Genomic DNA, 25,506 nt, shown 5'->3' with positions numbered 1-25,506 from the left:
TAGATAAAGAAGGGGGGGGAGGGGGAATGAACAAAGACAAGAAAAAAAGACCCCCTAAAAAATGGAAAGGCAGAGGAGGAAGGAGGATTAGAGTGTGAGGGGGATGAGTAGGGGAATGGGGGGGGAGGAGGTGCCCTGGGGAGTGCTGGCCTTCTGCTCAGGTGCCCAGCAGGCGACAGGTGTCCTAAAGGCAGAGTTCAAGGCCTAACCTGGAAGTGTCAGAACTTTAGCGCTGAGAAAATAATCAGTATATAAGTAATTAAAAAAAGCTGGGATCTGGAATTAAGAAGATTTCCTACAAATATGCACAAATCAACTGATAATCCAAATTCTTTATTTTACGCTAGTTTGAAGACGAAAAAAAAAGCAATAATGTGCAAAAATATATATTTGTATAAAATCAGTGCAAAATGGTAATAAAATATATTAGATGATAAATAACAGTTCAAAATAACCGTATAATGATATAATCAAAAGTAATGGTTAGAAGTTCGAACCAGCAATTATTTTTATATATTAATGAATTCTATTCAACTGTCTAGACATGCAGCGTCGGAAACTATCAATAACTCCGCAGCATATGCCAACAGCTATGCAAATCGACCACGTGATCTCTCTAAAACCAGATATTTAAAGCTCAAAGTGTACCTTGGCATAAATTGATTTAGATTACCATATACAGGCCAATCCCATAAGCTTAGAATCTATCTGAGGTCAAGAGCAAATGTTCCACTAAGTTGTCTACTTTGTCATATATACCCAGCAAAACTGTTGACTAGAAGCTGAAATTAGGGATATTTAACCACTTGTCTACCAGGCACTTATACCCCCTTCGTGTTCAGGCCAATTTTCAGCTTTCAGTGCTGTCGCACTTTGAATCACAATTGTGTGGTCATGAAACACTGTACCCATATGAAATGTTTATCATTTTTTCCACACAAATAGAGCTTTCTTTTGGTGGTATCTAATCGCAGCTGTTTTTTTTTTTTTTTTTTTTTTTTGTGCTATAAACAAAGAGCAAACAATAAAAAAAACCAAACAAACATTTTCTTTGTTTCTATTATAAAATTTTGCAAACAAAAGGTGGCACTGATGATTCTGCACTGATATGCAACAATGATGGGCACTGACTGGGGAGTGTTGGTGGGTGGCACTACTCATCAGTGCACTGATGATCGGTGCCGATCTGACTATTGCCGGTTTTAGGCAGTACTTTCCTCACGCTGTGACAGCGTGAGAAGAGTGCAGCCAATAACCGGAAACTGCATTTACCGGTGATCTGCTGTGTCATTTTGCAAACAGGTAATTTTTCTCCTTCACTGATGGGTGGCACTGATGATGCACTGATATGCACTGACGGGGGGGCACTGCTGGGTACTGATGATCAGTGCTGATCTGTCCTCTGACAATTGCCAGTTATCGACAGTACTTTCCTCACGCTGTTGCAGCGTGAGGAAAGTGCAGCCGATAACTGGCAACTGCATTTACCGGTGATCTGCTGTATCATTGGACACGGCTGATCACGTGGTAAAAGGCCGCTGTGATTGGTCTTTTACCACATCACATGAACTGCTGTGTCCATAGGACACAGCGATCATGGAGATCGCCGGGAGGGCACGTTCTGGGAGGACGTCCTGACTCTCTCCCAGAACTGGACAACTCTGCTGTAGCCATCATTCGGCTATAGCGCAGTTGGCAAGTGTTTAAAAGAGAAGCCTCCCTCCAGAGAATTGAAATGAAAATTATTTATACTGCAGTTAAAATTATTTCACATCAACTGCGGTGCTAACCATAACAGTTATCCGACTAAACGGTTTTGCTGGACATATAATTCAGCATGGATTGCCTACAGAAGAATGAAAGTTATACGTTTCTATGGTATCAGTAAAGTAAGCTCTTGGCCAGCTTGCATCTGTATCTGTGTCCGTCTATTGTTTTCTTGTCACCTGTCTTGTTTCTGGCTCTGTCCGTCTCCTAACTTTTATCACCCCAAAAAAACCTAGGTGGGCATAGCTTATTTTGCCTAATTATGACATCACACTAGGTGTCCTTTTCTTTCCCAGTTACCTGAAGGGGGCAGTATAGGATTAGGAGTAATTTTGGATTTTCCTTACTACCTCCTGTGTTATGTCAAAAGTTGACCTTTAACTCTAGATTAGGTGGGTCTTTGGAGAGCTAGGGTAGCAGAGGTGTTTGAAATCTATCAGGAGTCTAGTATGGCTTGCACACTTACAGGTATTGTTTAAGAAATGTTGAATCCGAAAGTAAGTCCACCTGGGAAGGGACTCTGGCCTATCTAGCTCCTGAAGGGAGCAAAACGTGTGGCAGGCAAGGAATTTGTACTCATTGAATATCTTTTAGCTTTAATATGTTGGGCCTCTGCAAACAGGCCACTGCTTCAACAGAGAGACCGTAGGACTTGGCACACCGTTTTTGTCTTGATGCACCTGGAATGTTAGCAGTTTTAAAGTGAAAGTTCAGTTTGGCTTTAACATTTATCACATCCCGAATGTATTATCAACTGTTAATTGTAGGTGGTTTAGTATACTCTGAGCCAAGTCTCTCATTTTGAGGGATGAGCGTTTTCCCTATCATGGGAAACTTTTTAAAGTATGTAGTCATGTGAAAGAGAGTGAGTAAATCCCATGGAAATTGTTCAACATTACATCTTCATTCAAGCAGTACCTACAGATAAAAGATGACACACTTGAATAAACAAGATATACCCTTGTTCAAATCCCAATATCTTGTACATGCATTTATCTATGAGATGCTAAAGGACTGTAACCACAAATTAACACTAGAAATTCTAAAAGAACCCTCTGCACACTAGATACCCTTTCCAGTATACTTTGCAATAAAACAATAGGGTTTTTTGGTTCACACATTGCAATACATGTGTAAGCTGGCCAACTGTGTCCAGAGTAATCCCAACGCAAATGCTACTTTGGACACAATGCTAACCTGGGGAAAACAGACTAAAAATCCCTAAATTTTTTTTTTTTTTTTTTTAATTCCAAAGTTTACTGGAAAGGGGATATAGTATTGTGCAGAGGGTTCTTTTAGAATTTCTAGTGTTAATTTGTGGTTACAGTCCTTTAGCATCTCATAGATAAATGCATGTAGAATTTCAGAATTTCTACAATTGAACCGACACGTAAAATTGACCAGATGTATTCATTGTCATAAATTCAAGTGACATTAAATTCTATTTTTTTTTTTCCTTTTTGAATTTGCTTTTGAAACTGTCCCCTGGTGGTACTGACACAGTCCCTGTTCTGTTTTTACCCCCTGTACCAGCAAGACCTATGGTGTCCTGTAGGAGTCTCTTCTGGGCCCGTGCTCCTGTTTTGTGTTTCTACTGTATTTGCAGTAATCTGAGTGCTCCATGCACAGGCAACACTATAGAGGGACATACAAAGCAAAAACCATCTCCTCCTCTGCTTTTGACAGCTGTGCCATGTCCTTCTCATACTGCCTGTATATGTGGTGCTTGAAACACTGCATGTACGGTTGTACAAAGTGGACTCATGCACATAGAGGAGACTCCTACATGCATCTCCAATCAATCAATATACTGCTCTAATATAACCAGCTTCTTCGATGTTTAGATGTGCCAAAAAAAAAGGTTTTGGTATCCAAAAAGAACATTAGAGCAAGCTTAGTTTTTTCAATTGAACATACAGTATAGGCCTGTGAGCTGTGGACTGATAAATTGTTAAAACAAAGTTGTTTGTCCATAGTTACTGTAGATCTGTTTGGAGCAAACTAAATACCGTGTCCAGGAAAATAATTTTATTCCAACTTGTGAAGCAAGGTGATGAAAATATGGTTTGGGGTTGCTTTGCTGCTTTGGTATTTGGATAGCTTGCGGTCATCAAGTCAACTATGAATTCTGCCTTCTATCAAAATATATTTGAAGTGGTTATAAATATAATATTAATATAAATAAATATACATACACACACCCAATGAGGTGACTGGCCTCAGGTGATGCAAAGATTAAACAAATCCTATGACATAGGTTGTACCTGTCTATCTGTAGCCTTCTCTTCTTTACATCTGTTCAGCTTGCTGAATTTTTAAAGCTTGTCTGAGAATTCAGAAAAAAAGGGGCGGTAAGCTGAAGTTACACTCTGCAGAGCTCAGTGAGGAGAGCTCTGCGAGTGGATTGGAGGAAAGAGACACACCGCCTCCACACAGCTCACAGGAACAGAGCTGAGACTTTCAATTAGCTGGAGGTCCTTCTCCTGTCACCATTTTTCTCTTGGTGTCAGGAAAAATGTCATAAGTGATTTATGCTGATAGCAGAGGAACAAAGCAGCAGACAGAAATTACAATTAGTGCTCTGGATTGAGACAAGTACACACTATAGAGGGATATGCGGTGTTCATATTTCATGTCTGAAGTTTACAATCCATTTAATGAGACTGTTGGGCCATTGGTCAGAAAGTTCATTAAACCAACTTGAAATGAATATTTCAACATAAAACAAAACACACTAGCAAATACAAGAATGTTTCAAAAGAACAGAGAACTATGGTGTGGTCTAGTTAGAGCTCTTATTTGAATTCCATTGAAATGGGAGTGAGGTTGAAAAGAAAACCCGCAAACATTTTGCTGATGGGGGAGTTTTGCATTTAAAAGTGGTTAGAATGTCACTGTATTGATGTCAGAGACAGTGGACATTTGTGCAAAATGTTGACATTACATTTCTGTTAAGGAGGGCAATACCAGCTTCTGAGGCCAAGATGTTCTTAAAAGAAAAAAAAATACTCCCCTATGCAGATGCTGCATCTGTCCCCCACTGTTTCAAAGACCGATGATCGCTCGGTTTTCTGTCTTCAGAGAGTCAGACTCTGTTGGTTAGCGGCTCTCTGGTCTGCCCCTCCAGAGCTCACTGGAACACCACACTGAGGGGGGTGCAGGAGTGGCTGGCTCAGACTCCCTGCAGCATACTGAGAGGATGAGCCAGCTGCCGGTCCAGGCATCTAGGTGGATCCTGACTTTAAAGTCAGGATCTTTCTAAAGCCTTAAGTGGCTGAGTGATGTTCTAGGCTAAAGCCTGCTGTCTGCTGAAAACAGGTCATAGGAGTGTAGAACGAAATGCACTCCTGCAATCCATACAAGTAGGGCCAAAAAAAACTTTGACCGTACGCTAATTTTTTTTAACAGTACACCATTACATCTGTTGAGATTTTTGTTAAATGACTGAAAAAGCTTTCATGGCTGTATGTAAACTCGATCACCAAGTGCTCATATGTGTTACTCTTGATGTTATGTCATTTTTAATATTTTAATTCTGCATCTTTCTAAAAAGAAATTCATAGCAAAACAGTAGTTCTTATAATAACTTGCTATTTTGTTAACCTTGAGTTTTGAAAAGTGTTACGAGTTTTCATTCTCTTCTCTATCCTAGCTACTTCCTAACAGATTGGATTGGCAGGGCAGTGAACACAGTAGGACATATGAGGAAATGGTAAGCACAATGTCCCTTTCTGCTGTATTGTATGCTGATGGTTTGTGTTCTGGTTGTATAGACAGAGCAACAAGCCTAAAGTATCCAGCTGCCTATGTGAAATGTTTTTTTGCCCCAGAATGCTGGGAAAAACACAATTGGAGATGGAAATAAAGATTCTGAGTGGGTGATGGAGACAATTCTTATTTTAGACACTCTGCTAAAAGTTGCACAGTCCTTTGTGCTGTGTGTTTAAAGATTTGATTGTTCTTCATATGACTGTAGTGCACAACATTGTCTGTGTAGCTGTTTCCTTTAGAAATGGTAGTTGCTTGAATATGATCTGTAAAATTAGTTTTTGCATTAAGGTAGAACTTCAGACAAAAATATTTTTGGGACACATTTATCCTTCCGGCAAGTGGACTGCAATGTGCATGTATTGATGTCCCTGAAATAAAGGTACAGGCCCTTCTGGTGGCCGACTACAGAAAGAAATGGCTGCTGGCCTTCTGCTTCCATAGTCATCACCCTCTCCCTCAGTCCTCTCGATTAGACTTAAGCCCCGTATACACTTTCAGAATATCGAGAGAGAAAAAAACGCCTCTTTTAAAGTGAATGTGCGATAATCTGATCTTTAGTACACAGGAATCGTCTGAGGAAAAAAATAGAAGGGACAAGAATGAAAATTTTTATTGTATGATACTGGATCATACGATTTTTGTTTAACCATTACAGTAGTCGTCCAAAAAATACAATTAAAGTATACTATATCGCCAAAAGTAAACTAATGGCATCCCAGGCTTAGTCTGTAGGGTTCAATATTGAGTTGGCCCCACCCTTTGCAGCTATAACAGCTTCAACTCTTCTGGGAAGGCCGTCCACAAGGTTTAGGAGGGTGTCTATGGGAAGGTTGGACCATTCTTCCAGAAGCACATTTGTGAGGTCAGGCACTGATGTCGGGGGAGGAGGCCTGGCTCACAGTCTCCGCTCTAATTCATCCCAAAGGTGTTCTATGGGGTTGAGGTCAGGACTCTGTGCAGGCCAGTCACGTTCCTCCACCCCAAACTCCCTCATCCATGTCTTTATGGACCTTGCTTTGTGCACTGGTGTGCAGTCATGTTGGAACAGGAAGGGGCCATCCCCAAACTCTTCCCACAAAGTTGGGAGCTTGAAATTGTGAAATTGATTTCATACATCTGTGGCCATGGAGGTGATTGGAACTCCTGAATCCAATGATTTGAAGGGCTGGCCCAATACTTTTGGCAATATATTGTACATTGCATTCTTCAGAATTTTTATCCCATCATTAAAGAATTTTTCTAACTTTAGTAATCTCTTCACTTTTGATATGAGACTAGCATGCAGAAAAAAACTGCGATCATCCGTCTGATATTCTAAATCTGTAGATGGGGCTTTTTAGGCTCCATGCACATGGGGCATTTTTAATAACGCCGGTAATGTTAGCTGTGTAAAGTCACGTTTAAAAACATGAGTTTTTTAGTGTTTTTGTATTGGCGTTCTGTGGTTTTTTGTTTTGTTTGGTTTTTTTTTGCGGTTGCAGTTTTTTATTAAAAATCTTATTTGACAAATTTTTGGGGTTTTTTTTAGTAAAACTAAACTAGAAAACTCCTAGAATCCTCTAGAATCCCACTAGTCCTGGGTTTTTTTTTTTTTTTTTCTCCAGCCAAAAAACGTCCCCTCCAAAAAACGTTGATTCCAGTCTGTGTACATGGACACATAGGATATCATGCTGGGGAGTTTACTGTCTGTAGAAAAAAATGCCAAAAGCCAAAAACAGCCGCTGTAAAAACATCAAGTGTGCATGAGGACTTAACCACCTTCCGTTCGGCCCATGTATATAAACGGCCGGACGGTGGCACTGCAGGGTCGGGTGGCTGTTTATAAATGGCCTCCCCGCACTCTGCTTGTACGCGCTCCCCGGGAGCGCGCAGCACCGCTTTCCGGTGCCCGCTGTGTCCTCCGGACACAGTGAAACACCGATCGCCGGACGGGACCTCTGTACGTGGTCCCGATCATGTGATCACTGATTGGCCAATCAGTGATCACATGCAAAGTAGTAAGCAAGATGTCACTTGTGACATCATTGCTTACTACGTGTGAAATCTATGAATGACAACAGCCTTGTACCATGTAACAAACTGTGACCAATCACAGCTCACTCAGTTATCAATGGCTGCAAGAATGCAGACAGAGAGAAAGAAATGATTGCTTTTACATCCTATATGGGTGTAAAAGCAATCCGTGTAAAAAAAGAAAAAAAAAATCTTCACTCCAAACATGACGAGTGAAGTTTAGAGCAAAAAGTTCTACTTTGGTCTCATCTGACCACATGACTTTCTTCCATGCCTCCTCTGGATCATCCAGATGGTCATTGGCAAACTTCAGACGGGCCTGGACATGTGATGACTTGAGCAGGGGAACCTTCCGTGTAATGCATGATTTGAAACCATGATGGCGTAGTGTTCTACCGACCGTGACCTTTGAAACTCTGGTCCCAGCTCTCTTCATGTCATTGACCAGCTCCTCCCTTGTAGTTCTGGGCTGATTCCTCACCTTTCTTATCAGTGATACCCCACGAGGTGAGATCTTGCATGGAGCCCCAGTCCAAGGGACACTGATAGTCTTTAGCCTCTTCCATTTTCTAACAATTGCTCCAACAGTTGATCTATTTTCACCAAGCTGCTTGGCAATTGCCCCGTAGCCCTTTCCAGCCTTGTGGAGGTCCACAATTTTGTCTCTGGTGTCTTTTCACAGCTCATTGATCTTGCCCATGGTAGTAGTTGGCGTCTTACTGACTGTGGGGTGGACAGGTGTCTTTAAAGTCATCACATGTCCAGGCCTGTCTGAAGTTTGCCAATGACCATCTGGATGATCCAGAGGAGGCATGGGAGAAAGTCATGTGGTCAGATGAGACCAAAGTAGAACTTTTTGCTCTAAACTTCACTTGTCATGTTTGGAGTGATGAAGATTTTTTTTTTATTTTTTTACACTGATTGCTTTTACACCCATATAGGATGTAAAAGCAATCATTTCTCTTTCTCTCTGTCTGCATTCTTGCAGCCATTGATAACTGAGTGAGCTGTGATTGGTCACAGCTTGTCACATGGTACAAGGCTGTTGTGAAGGATGAGTTGCATCCCAAGAACACCATCCCTACTGTGAAGCATGGGGGTGGTAACATCATGCTTTGGGGGTGCTTTTCTGCGAAGGGGACAGGACGACTGCACTGTATTAAGGAGAGGATGAATGGGGCCATTTATTGTGAGATTTTGAGCAACAACCTCCTTCCCTCAGTCAGAGCATTGAAGATGGGTCGTGGCTGGGTCTTCCAACATGACAACGACCCGAAGCACACAGCCAGGATAACCAAGGAGTGGCTCTGTAAGAAGCATATCAAGGTTCTGGAGTGGCCTAGCCAGTCTCCAGACCTAAATCCAATAGAACATCTTTGGAGGGAGCTGAAACTCCGTGTTGCTCAGCGACAGCCCCGAAACCTGACAGATGTGGAGGAGATCTGTGTGGAGGAGTGGGCCAAAATCCCTGTTGCAGTGCAAACCTGGCCAAGAACTACAGGAAACATTTGACCTCTGTAATTGCAAACAAAGGCTTCTGTACCAAATATTAACACTGATTTTCTCAGGCGTTCAAATACTTCTGTTCAGCAGTGCAAGACAAATACATTCTTTAAAAATCAAACAATGTGATTTTCTGTTTTTGTTTTTTTTTTTTTTTTTTTAAATTCTGTCTCTCAGAGTGGGAATGCACCTACAATGTGAATTTCAGACCCCTCCATGATTTCTAAGTGGGAGAACTTGCAAAATCGCAGGGGGTTCAAATACTTCTGTTCCTCACTGTATGTAGAATGTGGGAGAATTATATTGGTTATGCACTGCACAAGCATAGTGTGTAACTAGGGTTTTACTGTACGTTTCTGAGGACTGCCTTAGTAGCAAAAAATATCAATAGTATCATAGCACAAAAAGGAAAATGAAGCCTTAAAACATAGAGGGAGCACAGTGCAAATGCTCAGTTGTTCAACTATTTATAAAGGTGCATTAACCTGCCCAACTCCTTCTTTTTTTTTTTATCGAACCCCTTGTGTTTACCTGTTTATAACCACTTCAATACCGGGCATTTTTACCCCCTTCCTGTCGAAGCCAGCTTTCAGCGCTGTCACACTTTGAATAACAATTGTACCGATAAGAAATTTAAATTTTTTTCACTCAAATAGAGCTTTCTTTTGGTGGTATTTAATCACTACTGTTATATTATTTTTTGCTACAAAAATTTTTTAAAAAACATGTTTTTCTTCATTTTGTTATAACCTTTTGCAAATAACCTTTTGGCTCCAAGCACACGGGGTGTTTTAATAACGCGGTTTTATAGTTTTTATTTTTTTTTGTCAAACTCCAAAAATGTTGGTTTGCCATGTTTTACCGTGTTTTGCAGCGTTGGAGTGTTTTTTACAGTTAAACTCACCTAGAAACCCACTAGTTCTGGTTTTTTTTCCTGTCAAAAATCGCCCCTGCCAAAAAAGCTGGTTAGTCTGTGTGCATGGACGACTTCATAAATTTAAGTCAAAATGTATTCTGCTATGTTAATTTGGTGAAAATAACCCGAATCGGTTATTTGGAAAATACCAGGATAGTACAAATATTTCCAGTGTCTTTTGTTGTGATTAGCTGTGAATGGCCAAAGCTAATCACATGGTACAGATGGGCTGTAATTGACCCTGTCTGTACCAAGTGATCGATGTGACCGATCACAGCTAACACAATTGTATACAATGGATGGCATGAAAGGAAGCCATCCATTGTTTACATTTGTCATGTGATCTGCTGTGATTGATCACAGCAATCACATGACCCTGGCAGCGGGCCAGTTTACTGATCAGTCATCAGCTGTATCTGGTGAACACAGCCGGTGATCGCGGTGCTGCGCAGCACCTTCTGAGAGGACGTCATATGACATCACACAGGAGGAACGTCCTGCCCAGCTGTCAATCTGTTATTGGCAGGGTGTGAAGGTGTTGAAATTATTTTAAAGCTACTAATTAAATGTTATGCTTACCTGCTCTGTGCAATGGTTTTGCACAGAGCAGCCCTGACCCACTTTCTTGGGTCCCCCACCAGCGCTCCTGGCTCCTTCCTCCCCCCGCCCCAGTGCCTTTTGTGTCCCAAGTCTCATGACAGTTCGCACAAGTGGGAATGGAGCCTTACACTGTTTTGTTATTTTAGACTGGTGTTGCAATTTTAATAAACCACGAGGCTATAAATGCTGTATGGCCCAACATTTATTAGAACCAAAAAAGACTGGATAAGCATCAAAACCTTGTTAACATAATAGAGTCCAGTTGAATTTTACTAGCCCCTGTTATTTATACCATGGCCTGGATTATAGAAGAACCTTCTCAGGTAATGTGATTTTTATCTGCTTACAGGTATCGGCTAACAAGTGTGTAGCTCCGGACCATTTGCTGAAATTGTGTCAGAGTTTAACAACATTTCTTGATAACCACTCTCCAGCAAACCTATCCAGAGCACGTTCCCTGCTTGGCCTTGTCAAACCATCATTACGTACAGAAAAAGGTATAATACATACTGATGAGTGCTTTGTTTTTGTTTAAAGGAAACCTGTACTGAAATATGTAAGCTGACTTTTCTGACCATGTTCCAGAGATGCCCTTTCTCTGGCTGTAGCTGGTTTAAAGCTCAACTCCATGAAAAAATCCACCTTGCAGTGGGACCCCCTGCACTGAAAGGATTAATTGCTCTTTGGCTAGGAGGTTTCAGAGCAGGCCATATCACTTGCCTTGAGACAGGAAAAGGTAGAAATGCAGGAAGCGCACCCCCTGAGTGCAGTATTACAATGTTCATTTATTGGCAGATAGTTAAAAACCCTCACAAGAAGCAAGGTAATGTATTGCTCTTCCTCCGTCCTATGGGAACTGCTGCTGCAATCCAAAGGCAGTATTATTATTATACAGTATTTATAAAGCGCCAATAGTTCGCTCAGAGCTGTACATTACAAAGGGGGACAGAACATGTGACCGAACAATACCAATACAATGCAAAACATGAGGGGATCGAGGGCCCTGCTCTTTCGAGCTTACAATCTAGCAGTAGATGATGATGTTGGGGTATGGGCGCCCTGTGAATCATGAAGTCATCCACAACCAACACGGAATGCAAGGCGGAAGTGACGTCACCAGCGGAAGAGACACACTGAGAAGGCAAAAGAGGCTACGCGATCGGAGTTAGCTGCTCCTTCTACAGGCCTGTAGAAGGATCAGCTGGATCAGGGCGCGTAGCCTGTTTTGCCTTCTCCGTGTGTCTTTGGTGATGTAACTCCACCCGTGCATTCCGTGCTGGTTGTGGACGACTTCCTGGCTTCCTGTGGAGGTCTCATTAAGTCAGGCAAACCACATATGAAATCGCACTGGGTTCGTGGCTTTGAAATTGTGTCAACTTCAACTGAAATAGCACAATTTCAAAGTCACTTTTTGTGTGTACCTGGACTAAAACAGGAAACACATCCAAAATCAATAAAAAAAACAGTCACCTAGTCTCCTCAGTATGTGTTAACTGTAGCCTAACCGGAACATTGAAATGGTTTGTGGTTTTCCCTCAGACCTTTGTGCTAGTTGCAGGAGCCTCCCAATATATGCCCCACCATGATTTCAGGGACAGTGGACCTGGAGCAGTTGCTTATCTTGACTACTTTTAGTATCCCAGTTGTGGGACCTTCCACGTTTTTGGCATTTCCCCAAGGTCTCTTCTCCACCTGAGGAGAAGGAGCTATTCCCAAGAGTGCAAAGGCTTTAGTGAAGCCTTCCATTACTTACATTTGGTCAGGCTCCAATTCCTTTCCTCTGATGACTCAGGAGGTTAGGGGTAGCTGGGAGCCCTCCGTGGCCATCTTGAGCCGCTGATGTATGCTGCTGTTTGTTTTTGATGGACTATGGCCACCGGCATCCTTAAGTCTGTGGGGGGAGGGGGGGTTATGCATGACTAAAGCAGGTCCGTGCCCCTATTGTCAGAGAGATGAGAGCAGAGGAGTCCAGTGCCCTAACTACTTGCAGGTGTGCAGGCTGGAACTCAATGTTGCCTACTACAAATTGGGTCTCCCTTAATGCAGCAGCTGCATGGGTATACTTGGAGCTGTTATTCACAGATGCCAGGGAGGGTGCACACGCATGTTCATGATGAAGCAATAGGTGGCCCTGGACCTTCCCTGGAGTATTACAGCAGATTTTTTCTGGTCAGTTCTATACCATGCACTCTGATTCCGCCATGCCAGCTGCTACAATTCTTGAAGATGTAGGCACCAAAGGTTCCAAGGTAAGTTCTTAAAAGCTCTTCTATGTACTATACCAATACCGTGAAGAGGCACAGTGTGGGGTACCTTTTGGGAGGTAGTCCTTGCTTTGAGTGTTGGTTGCCTTGGTTAGGGGTGTTGGCGTGCTCCTTAAACGTGCAGTTGAATGTACTACTTTGCGCTCCATTATGCAACAGGAAAGCAGAGGCTGTAGAGTAGAGTGCCAACAGCTTGAAGGTAAACAGAAGTTACAACCTATTAACACCTTCTACACTTATTGGCGTGCAGGGGTACTGGGTAACTCCTAACCTTTTTTGTGTATTTTGCAGCAAGGAGAGATGATGGCCTAGGGGTTTGGCTGTGGTTTAATCTGGACTTCTGCTTGGTTTTGGGCAATAGACCACCCCTAGGCTGAACTAGAAACCTAAAATGTGGTTCCTACAACACTTAATTTACAGGTTTCAAGGCTAAACCATAACAAAATTACAATAAATAATAAAGGGATAAATACAAAATTTACAAAAAGTTGATTAAAGCACACATTACTAAAAACAGGATGGATACTCTGACAGAAAATTCCCACTGTGTAATTAAAATGACAGCATTGTCAGCCTTTTAAATGTCATACATGAATCCATATACAATCAGAGAAGCACAACTTCATATGGTTAAACACGGTCATAGAATGTGGTATCGACAAAGCATATCATCATGGAGCATCCTGAAAGATGCAGTAAATATAAACCACACAAGCAACTATGGATGAGCAGAGACTAGAACCAGCAGCTGAATGTCTGTTTGTAACTGCTAAACAAACTGATAGGCCCCTTTCACGCTGATGGTTTGATCGGGTCCACCTGTCAGTTTTTCAAACGGACCGAATCGGACCACCCATAGCTCTCTATGGAGTGGTGGGTGTCAGCAGACATGTCTGCTGACACCCACCAACATCTGATCCGACCCTGTACACTAAAAATCAATGGATGGGGATCTGTTCCCCATCTGTCCAGCTGATTGGATCGGATGACAGTCGGATGGAAACAGACAGGCGGTCCATTTCCATCCAACTGCCCCATAAAAAAAGCAGCGAGCTGTGTCCGTGTCTGCTCTGCATAGCGAAGCAGACACAGACCTGTCATTCACCTGCTCAGTGGGGATCAGCGGAGCGCTCCCCCGCTAAGCAAGCAGATGTGCTTGACAGAGTCTGTCTCGTCTGAAAGGGTTCATGGAGTGAAGCCAAGTTGATAGTGTTGCTTGAAGATTGAATCCTGTTCACATACAGCCTGCAAGACTCGCAGGTCACAAATGTATCCAGTGCTGTGCACAGAAGTCCTGTATCTGTCTTTTTACAAGCAATCTGCCAACAATGAATGTAGATCTCTGTGTATCAAATCATTACTTGGAAATTCTCAAACATCACTTCTACACAGCTGTAATTACACAGTGAAAGCAAACAGTGAGCAAACAGTGAACAGGCATGGACAGCAATGGCAGGATGGATGGACACAAGCCAGTATTGCAGCTCTTCCCGATTATCAGTGAGATAGTCCAGTGCCATGGACTTGTGTATAAAGTTTCCATACTTGCTGAATGGGACCACACTGTGTCACGCCGTTGTCGCTACTTCTGAATATGGAGTGCTGAACACCATGATTGTTCTCGTCCTCTAACAAGCTCCCGGTCAGGCTGTGGGTCCCATGTGCACAGAGAGAGGGAGCGTACACTGACCGGTTTCGTTGACATCCACGTGGACCTTTGTCGAGGTTAAAGGCTAAGTTCACCTTTTGAAACTTGTTGCGTGTTCCAGCTCCTGCTGCCTCTTCTCCCTGATCCTCCCTCCCTGTGACAGAGGACGAAGGAGCTTCTCCCTGCACCCACTGTCACTATTTTAAACCAGCATGCGCAAGCAGGGCTCCGCCAAGACGTTCACGTCATTTATTCACAGTTTCCTGTGAATGAATGCCTACAAGTACCGCCAGCCATTGCAGCGGATAGCTTATAGTTCTCAGTGAACTGCAAGGGTGCTCATGATTTTTCCTGCCATTCATTAACTGCCTGCCCATACAAGGTATGGGCAGGCGGATTACTGAGTGTCTGCAGGATACAGGCATTGCACCCTTTATCTGTTGATCATGGGTGCAATGTCTTACAGACTACAGTATAAAAAAAAATAAATGCACATTTTTTACTTGAAAAAGGGTGTGCATTTATTTTTTTTGTAAAAGGTTGACTTCTCCTTTAAGCCAAGGCTAAACCTCTATGCAGAGAGCTGCATAGACAAACCTGCGTTAAGGATTGCTTGTTAAAGTCTGCGGGTGTTGGACTTCTGATTTACTGTTTACACTTCTAGTCCCATATGTTGGCTACCTCTTCATTGGGTGTCAGTAGCTTTAAAGGCTAACTCCACCTTTAGCAACATGTTACACCTGTATTTAGGATAGAATAAAACAGCCTGTGCACAGGCAGAGGGCCCAGGAAATTATCAACTCACAAAATTTATGGCAAAATTTAAAAGGTAGGTTTTGCATTTTAATATAGATATAAACCTATTTAGCAGTTCAAAAGGGAGCAAACAGAAGTTCATTGTAAGTGTTTATATACACTGTAAAGCTTAATTTCAAGACACTTTCTCATTCCCGTATTTTTGATCCTGCATTATTTTTTACATGTCTTCAGGTCACAGAAATGCTCAGTGGAGCCAGAAATCCTTTGCCACTCTTCAGCGCGGGAGGCCACCAGAAGTGTCTGTTACCAGGAAGAAACCACCGTTTGTTGGTATGGCAAAATTCTGTCCTGTATGCTGCATCTGATAACACCCATGATGCTTTCTCACCATTTGGTACTTTGTATGTTTTAGTGGATGTGCATCAGGGGAAACATCTTACCGGAGCCACGCAGTTCGCTTCTGCATTTCCTGTAACAATGTACCAGCAGATCAAGATGCAGAAGAGGATTCTAGGTCACCTTTCTTCTGTTTACTGTGTTGCATTTGACCGCACGGGTCAAAGAATTTTTACTGTAAGTTGGCCTTTTCTTAATCAGTAAATTAACAATGCTTAAAAGATAAGTTCACCTTTAGTAACGTGATACGTTACACCTGTATTTAGGGTGTAACATGTTGTGTTACTGTTCACTTCTGCCCGCACTCCCCAATACCACCATAAAATTAGCGATGTACCATAAAATTAGCGATGTGCCCTAAAATGAACTTGTGTGTATTTATTGCCTTTGTGCTAATATCGTGATATAAAAACATCTGAACAGCCATCATTTTATTTTCCAAGGTCTCTACTTTCAGAAAATATGTTTTGGGGGGATTTAAATAACCATCAAGCCTATGTTTTAAGCGTGCAAAAAAAAAAATTCAAAAACCGCTCTGGCAGTGAAAGGGTTAAAAGGAACAGGTTAAATAAAGTTGCGATATCTCACTGTTTGAAATGCTATTTGTCCGGCTGTTACATTGAGACATTGTGCTTCTCTCTTTACAAGTTTACTTTACCCATCTTTTTTTTACTTTTGCTGCCAGGCCCTGCGCGCCAATTTAAATCCAGGTGGCCAGACCATTTTTACAATTTTTCAATAGCGTTTTTTAATTTTTCTCTTACAGCTTTGAGTTTGTTAGAGACTCCCCAGACCATATATTTTCTGAAAACACATGACTAGTAGAATAAAAAAGCGCTACTGATTTTTAGGGCCCCATGATATTTGTGCAAAACAATATTTTTGCTAAAAATAGACTAAAATCATTATTTGCTAAATTCCTGCTAGATATAAAAGTTAAACCTGTATTGAGTTAATAAATAACAAATATATGTAAATTTTAATTTGCTCCTTTTTGTGAAATGGTGAAAATCAAATGTACACAAAACTTTCTCTAAAAATCTGGAGGTTTCCATTTTTCACTTACAGCTTTCAGAGTTTGTAAAAGACCCCACAAACCATATATTTTTGGAAGCACATGACCAGTAGAATAAAAAGGTGCTACTGATTTTTTTTAGGCGCCACAATAGTTGCACAAATGTTTATTAAATCGCTATTTTCACTAAAAAAAAAAAACCTAGTAAAATCCTTATTTGCCCACAAAACCACAACATAACCTACCAAATTCCTGCTAAAGCCTTGTTTAACAAGGTGTGCTGAAGTGTACACCAATGGAGGACTATTTTTACATGCAAGGTGAGATGCACAGGTGTTCTGTGCAATCCTAATTATGTCAACTGGGACTCAGCAGCTGCAAGGACAGGTCTGACATCTGTTTGGGTGTAGGTGCATGGCCCCAAATGCAGACTGTGTGAGTTGGGGACATGCTCCCACCTGGATGTCAAGTTGGGAGCAGTGGCTGTGTCAATGCAGCTGCTGTGTCCCAGTTGATATGCATGGGACTGCCTGCACAGGAATGCATGGAACAGCTGCTCATCCCTGTGCAGCTAAACATGGCCTCGCTGTAGGGTGCCCCATGTGAACGAGGCCTTAGGCCTTGTTTAGACTTACGGTTGGGGCGTAAAAATGTGCAATTGAGCATATGAGCATATTTTTCTACAATTAGGACAACATTCGTGGTACAGAGTGGTCCTAGGCGCTGTGGTTTTTTTGGTTTTTAAATTGTGGTTCACTGCTCCAAGTGACTTCCTACAGCAGCTGGGGTTTACATATTCAGTTGGTGAAAATACTGCTAGAGACTTGGCTCCAGACTCCTTGGTATTGTGTTAGAAGTGTATGAAACACATTCCTAAACAGCCAGTTTTGTTAGAGCAGCGGTGCTTATTTAACCACTTGCCCTCAAGAGGATTTACCCCCCCCCCCCCTTTCCTGACCAGGCCATTTTTTGCGATATGGCGCTGCATTACTTTAACGGACAATTGCGCGGGTATGCAATGCTGTACATAAATTTGTCCTTTTCTCCTACAAATAGAGCTTTCTTTTGGTGGTATTTGATCACCTCTGCTTTTATCTTTTGCACTATAAACAAAAAAAGACTGACAATTTTGAGGAAAAAAACAATTTATTTTTAAATTTTTTGCATTAAAACCTATCCAATAAAAAAAAAAATGGAAACAAATTTCTTCATAAATTTAGGCCAAAATGTATTCTGCTGCATGTCTTTGCTAAAAGCAAAAATCCCAATATGTGTAAAGTAATTGGTTTACGTGAAAGTTATTTATTTTTTTTTCTACTAGTAATGGTGGCGATCAGCGACTTATAGCGGGACTGTGACGGGCATTCTGATACTGGGTGGGAACTGACTTAACTGTCACTAACATCCTCAGTGATACTAGTACAGTGATCAGTGCTAATAAAAAGCACTGACACTGGGCAGGAAGGGGTTAACATCTGGGGCGATCAAAGGGTTAACTCTGTGCTGTGTTGCACTTACACTGTGTGCTTACACACAGGTCTCTCCCCTGTCAGCTTTCCCCGACAACTGCTGAGTGGCAGCGGGGAATACGGAAGCAGAGACCTGGTGATTGACATCTCTAGCCGCCAATAGCAGCATGGGTGGGGCGGCGTGCACTTTCCCCTACCCGGAAATGTGAATAGTGTGTATATGCACACACACGCACACTCAAAATCCTTCTAATAGCTTTTATTTCCATCCACACAAATGCATTGGGAACACTACACATTCTATTCCAAATCAAAACATGAAGAAAAATAGATCAAATTTCTTTTGTTCCTCTGAAAAAATTGAAGAAAAGTGAACATTAGACTGTTCAAAAAAATAGCAGTGTTTGTATTCTTCTTTACAAACTCAAACATTCACTATATAAACTGAAAAATGTTTGAAGATTTTGCTTTCCTTTGAATCACTTAATGAATATTTAGTTGTATAAGCACTGTTTCTGAGAACTGCTGTACATCTGTGTTGCATGGAGTCACCCAACTTCTGGCCCCTGTGATCAGGTATTCCAGCCCAGGATGATTGGACTACATTCCACAGTTCTTCTCTATTTCTTGGTTTTGCCTCAAACGGCATTTTTGATGTCGCCCCACAAGTTTTCTATTGGATTAAGATCCGGGGATTGGTCTGGCCACTCCATAACGTCAATCTTGTTGGTCTGGAACCAAGATGTTGCACGTTTACTGATGTGTTTGGGGTCGTTGTCTTGTTGGAACACCCATTTCAAGGGCATTTCCTCTTCAGCATAAGGCAGCATGACCTCTTCAAGTATTCTGATGTATTCAAACTGATCCATGATCCCTGGTATGCGATAAATGGACCCAACACCGTAGTATGAGAAACATCCCCATATCATGATGCTTGCACCACCATGCTTCACTGTCTTCACAATGTACTGTGGCTTGAATTCAGTGTTTGGGGGTCGTCTGACAAACTGTCTCCGGCCACTAGACCCAAAAAGAACAATCTTACTTTCATCAGTCCACAAAATGTTGCGCCATTTCTCTTTAGGCCAGTCAATGTGCTCTTTGGCAAATTGTAACCTCTTCAGCACATGTCTTTTTTCCAACAGTGGGACTTTGCGGGGGCTTCTTGCATATAGCTTGGCTTCACATAGGGGTCTTCTAATTGTAACAGATGTCACAGGGAACGTCACACCTTCTTTCATCTTCCTGGAGCTGATTGTTGGCTGAGTCCTTGCCATTTTGGCTATTCTTCTATCCATTTGATTGGTAGTTTTTCCCTTTCTTCCACGTCTTTCAGGTTTTGGTTGCCATTTTAAAGCATTTGCAATCATTTTACCTGAGCAGCCTATCATTTTCTGCACTTCTTTATATGTTTTCCCCTCTCCAATCAACTTTTTAATCAAGGTATGCTGTTCTTCTGAACAATGTCTGGAACGACCCATTTTCCTCAGAATTTCAGAGAGAAATGCACTGTAACCAGCATGTACAACATTTGCTGCCTTCCTTCCTTAAATAAGGGCAATAATTGCCACCTGTTTTTCAAAGAATGAATGACCTCACTAATAGAACTCCACACTGCTATTATTTTGAACATGCCCCTTTCAATTAGTGATTCAATTACACAGAATCAGCAGCATGCATGTCATGACTGTTGGGTCTGTTGGATTTCTATTACTCTACTACACCTGCTAGTAAATTATTTGCCATGTAGAAATATCATTTCTACCAAAAACAGTGATTGATCCGGTTAGTGATGTCTGACTGCTATTATTTTGAACACAACTGTGTGTGTGTGTGTGTGTAAAATTTATTTATTACACAATTTTGCACAGCCCTGCCGTCCTGTAGCAGTTCTTTTGCTATAGGGTGGAGGGCAAGCGGTTAAAGAGGAATTCCAGGAAAACTAAATACACACAAAGTACATACAGTAAATGAGAGCTATTTTACCTAAATCTTTTAATTATTTTCCATCCAATTTTGAGACTTATGCAGCTCTGCCATACAGCAACGGCCTGCATGAATTTTCTTTACTGCTGTACAGGTCTTGTCAGTCTCCCAGACTGTGATTGAACACTTCAAGGAGATGCAACATGTTAGCAGGTCCCTGATTTGCTGCCAGCTGTAGTCATGCTGGCCGAAGGCCCCTCCCACTGTCCTCCTGTAATAGAGCTGAAGTAGAGCAACACGAACTTGTGAAGCGAACTCTGCCATCTTAGTCTCACACATGCTACTGGCCCACTTCCAAAAAAACACAAAAACCTGTGTGTGTGTAAATACCTCCAGCATGAATATAGTGCTCCATTACAGCATTATGCCTCTTCCTTCTTGCACCCAACATGAGCAGCATTATATAGCTCCAACCCAATTTTAACACTAGCACTACAGTTTCCTGTAGGCTTCCTTAGGCAAGCTCTCTGCTGCCTCCTCCTCCGCCGCCTCCCCCAGGGTACTCTGCAGGCTGCACATTTCCACCAACCTGTGCTCTAAAGTTCTTGTAGCCCCAGATTATAAAGTGAGAGGCTAGCCCCACTCGAGGCCATTTTAATGCCTGCTTAGAAGCAGATTGATGAACTCATTTGTCACTCTACTCTCTCCTCCTAACTTGTCCTTTGTTGGCACTTAGTATAATTGATTGGCTGTTTATACTAATTCTCTCCCAGTCTAAGCTCTGCACCTTATTTTAAAACATTTTTAGTATTCTCAGTTGCGTTTTAAAGTGTGGTCCTACACTAAACTGCACCGAATTAAGTGCACTGCAGATAAACTGGACAAGTGTAGTTGGTACTTTAAAGCGGAGTTCCACTCACTCTGTAAAAAAAAAAAAAAAGAAAAAGTCAGCAGCTTTGACTTTTAAAAAGCAGCCACTCACCTGTCCCGCGTTGCCTCCGCCGCAGCCCGTTTCACCGGCCGTCCTGTATTCCAGGCGCCGACATCTTCAGTGTGGGCACCCGGCTGTGACAGCTTACGGCTTCACAGCCAGGTTCCCACTGCGCATGCGCGAGCAGCGCTGCGCTTCCTGAATGGCCTCGTCGTCTTCTGGGACCTGTCACGTGTCCCACAAGACTTTGGGGAGGGAGGGTAGGAAGACCACTTCCGTTTCCGATCGCCTAGACGATCGCAGCGGAAGTAGGAGCGGGTACCTGTCAAATTTGGGTACCCGTTCTCCCCCGCTCCCCAAATGTGCCAATCCTTAATGGGGAGCGGGGGACCAATCTTTAAAGTGGAACGCCACTTTAATGTAGGCTAGCGGTACCGTGTAGTTAGGTTTTGCTCACAAGTTGTCTGTATTTTTTTTATTTTTTTTCCAAAACTGTTACTCTTGTAGAATAAAGTTGTAAGCAGACTTTGCAAAGGCAACAATAGTGGATTTGTGTCTTCCACATATATTTAAAAATGTATGCTACCAAAATCTCTAAAAATGGTTTTGGCTTACTGTTTTATTGTTTTTGCCTTTCTAGGGCTCAGATGACTGCTTGGTGAAGATCTGGTCTGCACTTGATGGCCGGCTGCTAGCTACTCTAAGAGGTCACTCAGCTGAGATCTCTGAACTTACTGTGAATTGTGAAAACACTCTGATTGCTGCTGCAAGCTGTGAAAAGATTATCCGAGTTTGGTCACTAAGAACGTGTGCTCCTGTGGCTGTACTGCAAGGTCATTCTGTGTCTGTAACCTCTTTGCTTGTAAGTATCCAGATTTTCCTGTATCCCCTAGAAAACAGAAGTCCTGTGCTTTTAAAGTCTTAGGCCCGCATGCACCGACAAACTAAATTATTTAATAAATGTGCAATGCACTGTCTGCAACCTATACAAGCCAATCTTCTGTTAGTCTGACTTCAGTAATGTGAGTTTTGACTGGTTGCTTTCAATGGTTTTGTTACATAAACCCAAAATTTGAAACTGCTTGCACTTGAGTCCCCTGTCAATATAAATAACATTTATTCCTGTATAATAGTTTTAAGTGAACAAGGCTTGTAAACTTTGTGCAATAATCTAACCTGTTAGCCCAGAGCAGGGTAACATTCTTGGATATGAGTGGCCTATGCCTTTACTATATTCACATACAGTACTTGTACACTGCTGCAGTGACCACATAAGTGCCACAGCTATATGGTAGTATGGTTTAGTATCCTATTTGGATAACCCTGCACAAAACCTTTTGAAAGATTTTTTTTTTTTTTTTTTTTTTTTTTTTTTTTGCGACCATACAGTACTTTGTCAATAATGGCAAAAGTGATTGCCAGTGTTTAAGTAAAGGCACATTTTAGACATTCCATGCATTCTCAAACTTGGCAAGTGTTTTGTTTGAAACAAAACCGTGTCTATGGCAATGTGCGAAAAACTCTTCATATTTGCTCTTGTGAAGACATTTAAAAGAAACCTTGTACTTGGTTACAAATGGCATAGTGTGATTTTGGCATTAAATGAATACCTATATTCAAAGCGGTATTTAAACCCAAAACCAAAAATTTAATATATTGCATCTTACCTATTATTTATTTGTGGTGACTGCATTAGATTTTCTTTTTTTAGGCTTCTCCCCCCCTCTCTGTTTTCCCCTGGTGATCTAGCCAGTAACATACCTCCTGTATAAGTGTCCCCACTCTGGATGATAGCGCACAGGGGGCATATTTGGACAGCAGCATTGTCAGTCTGGGGGAGGGGAGTGTTAGAAGTACTATCAGATTTAACAAGAACTAAAAAATTGAACCTGAACTTCAGTTTATACATTAACCACTTCCTCTCCTGAGGATTTACCCCCCTTAATGACCAGGCCTCTTTTTGCTACTCGGCGCTGCACTAATTCAACTGATAATTGTGCGGTCATGCAATGCTGCTTCCAAATTAAATTTACGTCCTTTTTTTCACACAAATAGAGCTTTCTTTTGGTGGTATTTGATCACCTGTGCGATTTTTATTTTTCACGCTATAAACAAAAAAAGACCAAACATTTTGAAGAAAAATGATATTTTTTACTTTCAGCTATAAAAAATATATAGTAAACTCAAAGTTAGTTATAAATTTAGGCCAAAATGTATTCTGCTCCATGTTTTTGGTAAAAACAAATCCAAATAAGTGTATATTGATTGCTTTGTGTGAAAGTTATAGCGTCTACAAACTATGGTATAGATACTGCAATTTACGCCATTTTTTTGCTATACAGCTCTGCGCTAGTTTAACGGAAAATTGCGCGGTCATGCAATAAGGAACATAAATGAAATTTACATTCTTTTTTTTTTCCCCACAAATTGAGCTTTCTTTCGGTGGTATTTGATCGCCTGTGCGGTTTTTATTTTTTGCGCTATAAAAAAAAAGGCTGACAATTTTGAGGAAAAAAAACAATATTTTGAACTTTTTGCTATAAAACATGTCCAGTAAAAAAAAATTTAAAAATCAAATTTAGTCATAAATTTCTGCCAAAATGCATTCTGCGACATATCTTTGCTACAAAAAACCCAATACGTGTAAATTAATTGGTTTACGTGAAAGTTTATAGCATTTACAAATGGCTGGAAAGATATTGGGAGTTTTAAGTTTTTTTTTTTTATACTAATAATGGCAGCGATCAGCGACTTGTGGCGACGATCAGTGACTTATGGTGGCGATCATCAACTTATGGCGGGATTGCGGCGGACATTCTGACACTGGGAGGGAACTGACTTGGGGTCACGGACATCCTCAGTGACACCAATACAGTGATCAGTGCAAAAAAAAAAACACTGGCACTGGGGAGGAAGGGGTTAACTTTATTATTCAGTGAAAGGGTTAACTGTGTGAGGGGGGAGTGTTTTACTAGGGGGCGGGGGGGTTGTACTGCAGGGAACACCGCTGATCGGGACAGATAAACTCTTCTGTCCCGATCAGCGTGTCAGAAGCTGTCAGGGAACTGACAAAGCACAGCTACTGCAGCTGTGCTCCCTGTCACTGATTGCCGCTAATCGCCGGGACATAGCCGGTAACGACCGGCTGTGACCCAGCAACTGACGTCCGCGGCCGTGATCGGTGGGATAGGTAGGGTGGCGGCGCACCTCGCGTGCACCCCCTACCTGGTTTAAAACGTGGTTTTGCCCAGCCGTGCCGCCCTGCCGCCGTATTTCTACAGTGGCTGGGCATGTGGTTAAAGTGGTAGTAAACTCTTTTCTAGTTCTTTTACCTACAGAGGAGCGTATAATAATTAGTGGTTCAATGAAATTAAAATTCTGGACCAAAATCGAAAATTCAGGATGCACTTGGCCAAAAACTGAAACAAACAGTTTTTTTTTTGAAAAAAAAATATTTTTTTTATATAGAATTGTATTATATTAAACAATTATAAGTCAATGGGTTGCATTCAAGTCAGTGAGATGCGATTTTTGCATCACAGTCAGTTATCTTTTCAGCACGTGTTTTTTTTTTTTTGTTTGTTTTTTTTTCTTCCTATTGACAAAACGCAGATAACCTTTTTTTGGGCAGTAATTTTTGGTGGCTGATACATCGGTGCATCACAAATAACAAAGCTTACCTGTAGGTAAAATAAATCTCCTAAACATGCACCATTTTGGAGATATTCCAGTGACTTCACTGGCCTATGTGCTGTGAAGTATATCATCCCTTCAGAGCTCTATTCTGTGGCTGTGACTCCTGCTGCTCAGCCATTCAAGGATGACGGAGCCCGCAAACCTGGAAGAAAGACCAGGTGAAGATGGAAGCCTTGTCAGCAGTGACAGCATGCTGGAGAGCCTAGTTTTAAGGTGAGTCTCTCATAATGTGCTAGTATGCGATACATACTAGCACATTATAACATTGCCATGCAGGGGGAAATTTAGTATTTTGTATTTTTTTTTTTTCTTCATTTCTCCACTTTACTACTACTACTACTACTACTACTACTACTACTACTTTAAAAACTGTTACAGTAAACAATTTTATTTCCTGTTGGAATCAAGGTTTACATAAAATCTCATCATGTAACGCTCCCTTGCCAGTTTTAACCACCTCCCGCCCGCCATATAGTAATATGACGGACGCAAGGTGGTTCTCTCATTCTGGGAGGACATCATATCATGTCCTCCCATTCTAACTGCGCATGCGCGGCTCCCGGTGCGCGCGGCGATCAGCGGTGCGCTGTGTCCCTTGGACACAGCGGATCACCGATCCACGGAAAGAGCCGAAGATGTGTGGCTCGGTCATGTGATCAGCTGTGTCCAATCACAGCTGATCACATGTAAACAGGGAAATGCCGGTTATTGGCATTTCTCTCCTCTCGAGCTGTCATGCTGTGCTCTCCGCGGAGGGGACATGTACACTGATCATCAAAGCACTGATGATCAATGTGCCCTGATGATCAGTGTAGCCCCATCAGTGCCAGCT

At 41.8% G+C, this 25,506-nt stretch overlaps 1 protein-coding gene across 2 annotated transcripts in view; it reads left to right on the top strand.

Moving 5' to 3' along the window:
• BRWD1 (bromodomain and WD repeat domain containing 1) overlaps nucleotides 1-25,506 on the top strand; it is a 166,246-nt gene that overhangs the window by 38,744 nt on the left and 101,996 nt on the right. For both annotated transcript variants that reach the window (XM_089677883.1, XM_089677882.1), the window contains exons 4-8: nucleotides 5,420-5,479; nucleotides 10,920-11,067; nucleotides 15,473-15,571; nucleotides 15,654-15,814; nucleotides 21,619-21,840. In XM_089677883.1, the coding sequence (XP_089534009.1) occupies nucleotides 5,420-5,479; nucleotides 10,920-11,067; nucleotides 15,473-15,571; nucleotides 15,654-15,814; nucleotides 21,619-21,840 (690 nt within the window). The remainder of the gene's footprint in view (nucleotides 1-5,419; nucleotides 5,480-10,919; nucleotides 11,068-15,472; nucleotides 15,572-15,653; nucleotides 15,815-21,618; nucleotides 21,841-25,506) is intronic.

Source organism: Staurois parvus, unplaced genomic scaffold (genome assembly GCF_062004578.1).
Source record: "Staurois parvus isolate SC_StPar_1 unplaced genomic scaffold, SC_StPar_1.0 ptg000195l, whole genome shotgun sequence".
Classification (NCBI taxonomy): domain Eukaryota; kingdom Metazoa; phylum Chordata; class Amphibia; order Anura; family Ranidae; genus Staurois; species Staurois parvus.
The sequence above is the reverse complement of the archived record's forward strand: the minus strand, read 5'-3'. Positions and strand labels throughout refer to the sequence as shown.